Below are 3260 nucleotides of genomic sequence, written 5' to 3' on the forward strand. Positions count from 1 at the left end.
GAAGTCTGGAGTAGAAGAACACACAGACACAAACCCATAAGTTGCATGCCGTGAAACAAAACAGAGAAATAGGGAGCCCTTTGCGGACCCATTTGTCGACCCCGATCTTGGTTTCATTCAGCACCCAAGCTCAGCTTCTAGTTCCCATACCAGGCTCACCTTCCCTGGTACCCAGCTCCACCGAGGTGAAGCTGGTGATCTTTACAAAACAACAACCCCACAAACAACAAAAACCTCTCTCACTCACACAAAAGCCCACCTTGCGAATGAATGGAATATTAACGACTGCTAAACAGTTGTACCATTGGCAGGGCGAAAGCCATCCCTAACAGCTCTTTCTACAGATTGCCAGTAAGACCCGAGCAGCTCGAAGAGAAACGCACCTACTGTATGTGAAAGGCTGGTGCAGATTTTTCTCCCTATCAGTCTAACCTCCTGTGTTGATGCATGAATGCTGGTACCCACTTACAGGGATGCCAGATGATCAGTGCAGAATGAAGGTCCCAAGAGAGGATCACATGGCTCTCTCTGCCCTGTGACGTCACTAGCAGATGGCATGGGTACCAGCTCTGGCAGTTGGCATCAATGTCACTTTTTAGAGATCAATGAGATAGTGCAGATACACACAGATCTAGAGGCTCCAGGAGACGATGCGACACTCAGCCTGAAAAGATTTGGAAGATACAAAATGAAAACTGATTATTGAATGAAATTAAAACCTAAGGTAATATAAATAAAGATATACTCAATTGATGCTGGCTTTGCATGCAAGTATTTAAAGATACAGTATCACTGTCTTACAGTATTTCTATGTTCTTTACCATCTATAAGTTCTTATCATATTTCATTCTTATCATGTAATTATCACATACTTTCACTATTATTATGTAACATTGTAAATGTGTGGACATTGTGTGTGTGTTTGTGTGTGTGTGTGTGTGTGTGTGTGTGTGTGTATGTAGGGGGCTGGAGATTGTTAAATTAAAAGTCTCTGTTTTAATATGTTTATTTGGTTGAATACTTTAGATAAAAATATTTGCTGCTTTATCCAACAAAAACCAAAATTGCATTTTAAACACAAATTATTTCCCCCTTTCATTTGGGATTCTGAACACACGTGCACAATTGCAGGCAGAATCCTTGGACCGTTCCTGTCCGATATTAGCTAGAGGGAGACTTCTGTGGCTCTTAGAACAAAAACACTGGGAGCGGAACAGCAGTAAACAGACAATTACATCGGGGGAATTCCTAGATGTTAAAGCAGTCGCAACATTTGCTTTGATTTAAAAGAATGTCAGTAATGATTGTGTTTTTTTCATTTGTTTATAGTTTTATTTTTGAGTTAGCCTAATATCCCTTTCCTTGAGGCTGAGAAAACAGTACTCTTTTTACATACTTCTTTACTCATCAGGAAAAAAAATTCAATTTAAAAATGGATCTTATTGATATTTCCTTTAAATTTGTGTATTCCATACTCACTTATCAAAATTTCTAGCTTAAGGTTAAGAGGAAACAAAGTTGGAGGGTTGATATTTTTTCTGACAAAACCTCTCAAATTTGTCAGCTTCAGAGAGAGGTAGCACCTTTCGTTTTAAAAATTGGTTTTTCTTCTATTTTGTTCTCAGGGGAATTAGAATTAATGAAAGTCTGCATTATTATATCATGCTTTTATTTGCTTGAACTTCACTTCGTGTGTGTTAAAAATCCATTTTAAAATCCAAGAGAAATAGGAAATGTGATGATTTCTAATAGGTATATCCTTTTATTTTTTCTCTTGATAATTTGCCTGTATAAATTAATGTGACTGCATGGATCAATGTCTTTGTGATTTCTAATCTATGCAAACACAATTTTTTATTTAATATAAATGCAAGTTCTGGAATCAGTCTTTTTCATGTGCTTTCAGAGCCTTGTGATTAAGTCATTAAATAAATTTGAAGTAGATCAACTCTAAAAATGAAAACACTTTAAATATTGTGCTGGCATTTTTTCCAGGTAATTTAAGGTTAAGGAACCATGTTAACACTACCGTTTGACGAGTCTGTCATAATGCCCGAATCCCAGATGTGCAGAAAGTTTGCTAGACAATGCGAGGACCAGAAACAAATTAAAAAACCAGAGAGCTTTCCCAAACAAGTTGTCCTTCGAGGAAAGAGCATTAAACGGGCCCCTGGAGAAGAAACCGAGAAAGAGGAGGAGGAGGAAGACAGAGAAGAAGAAGATGAAAATGGCTTGCCCAGAAGGAGGGGTCTCAGGAAAAAAAAGACCACCAAACTACGACTGGAAAGGGTCAAGTTCAGGAGACAGGAAGCCAATGCGCGCGAGAGGAACCGGATGCACGGCCTCAATGACGCTCTGGACAATTTGCGAAAAGTGGTCCCCTGTTACTCTAAAACCCAAAAACTGTCCAAAATAGAAACTTTACGGCTGGCCAAAAACTACATCTGGGCACTTTCCGAAATTCTGAGGATTGGCAAGAGACCAGATCTGCTCACGTTCGTCCAAAACTTATGCAAAGGTCTTTCCCAGCCAACGACAAACTTGGTGGCAGGCTGCTTACAGCTCAACGCCAGGAGTTTCCTGATGGGTCAGGGTGGGGAGGCTGCACACCACACAAGGTCACCCTACTCTACATTCTACCCACCCTACCATAGCCCTGAGCTGGCCACTCCCCCAGGGCATGGGACTCTTGATAATTCCAAGTCCATGAAACCCTACAATTTCTGCAGTGCGTATGAATCCTTCTATGAAAGTACTTCCCCTGAGTGTGCCAGCCCTCAGTTTGAAGGTCCCTTAAGTCCTCCCCCAATTAACTATAATGGGATATTTTCCCTGAAGCAAGAAGAAACCTTGGACTATGGCAAAAATTACAATTATGGCATGCATTACTGTGCAGTGCCACCCAGGGGTCCCCTTGGGCAGGGTGCCATGTTCAGGTTGCCCACCGACAGCCACTTCCCTTATGACTTACATCTGCGCAGCCAATCTCTCACTATGCAAGATGAATTAAATGCAGTTTTTCATAATTAATGAGGAAAATGAAAATAAACAGTGGTCATTCACCTCCCACTCTAATTAAGACAAAGCAGATGCTTGCAGGCCGAGTAATTGGCACAACTCTATCTAAGGTGTTTACTAGTTTCCGAAGTGTGTTTCAACGATTGTGAACATTTTCTATGTCATAATAAATCTCTTTTTCGTATGAGAACCTCTATTCCTTCCCTTTTGTCTGTATCACACTGTGATTATCTTTCTACTGG

General features: G+C 40.5%; 1 protein-coding gene across 1 annotated transcript; it reads left to right on the plus strand.

Annotated features, from left to right (window-relative positions):
* Nucleotides 1-2016: 2016 nt before the first annotated feature.
* Neurod6 (neuronal differentiation 6) lies at nucleotides 2017-3030 on the plus strand. Its single transcript, XM_038320770.1, has one exon. The coding sequence runs from the start codon at nucleotides 2017-2019 to the stop codon at nucleotides 3028-3030; it is 1014 nt and encodes a 337-aa protein (XP_038176698.1).
* Nucleotides 3031-3260: the final 230 nt, after the last annotated feature.

Source organism: Arvicola amphibius, chromosome 2 (assembly GCF_903992535.2).
Source record: "Arvicola amphibius chromosome 2, mArvAmp1.2, whole genome shotgun sequence".
In the NCBI taxonomy this organism is placed as follows: Eukaryota; Metazoa; Chordata; class Mammalia; order Rodentia; family Cricetidae; genus Arvicola; species Arvicola amphibius.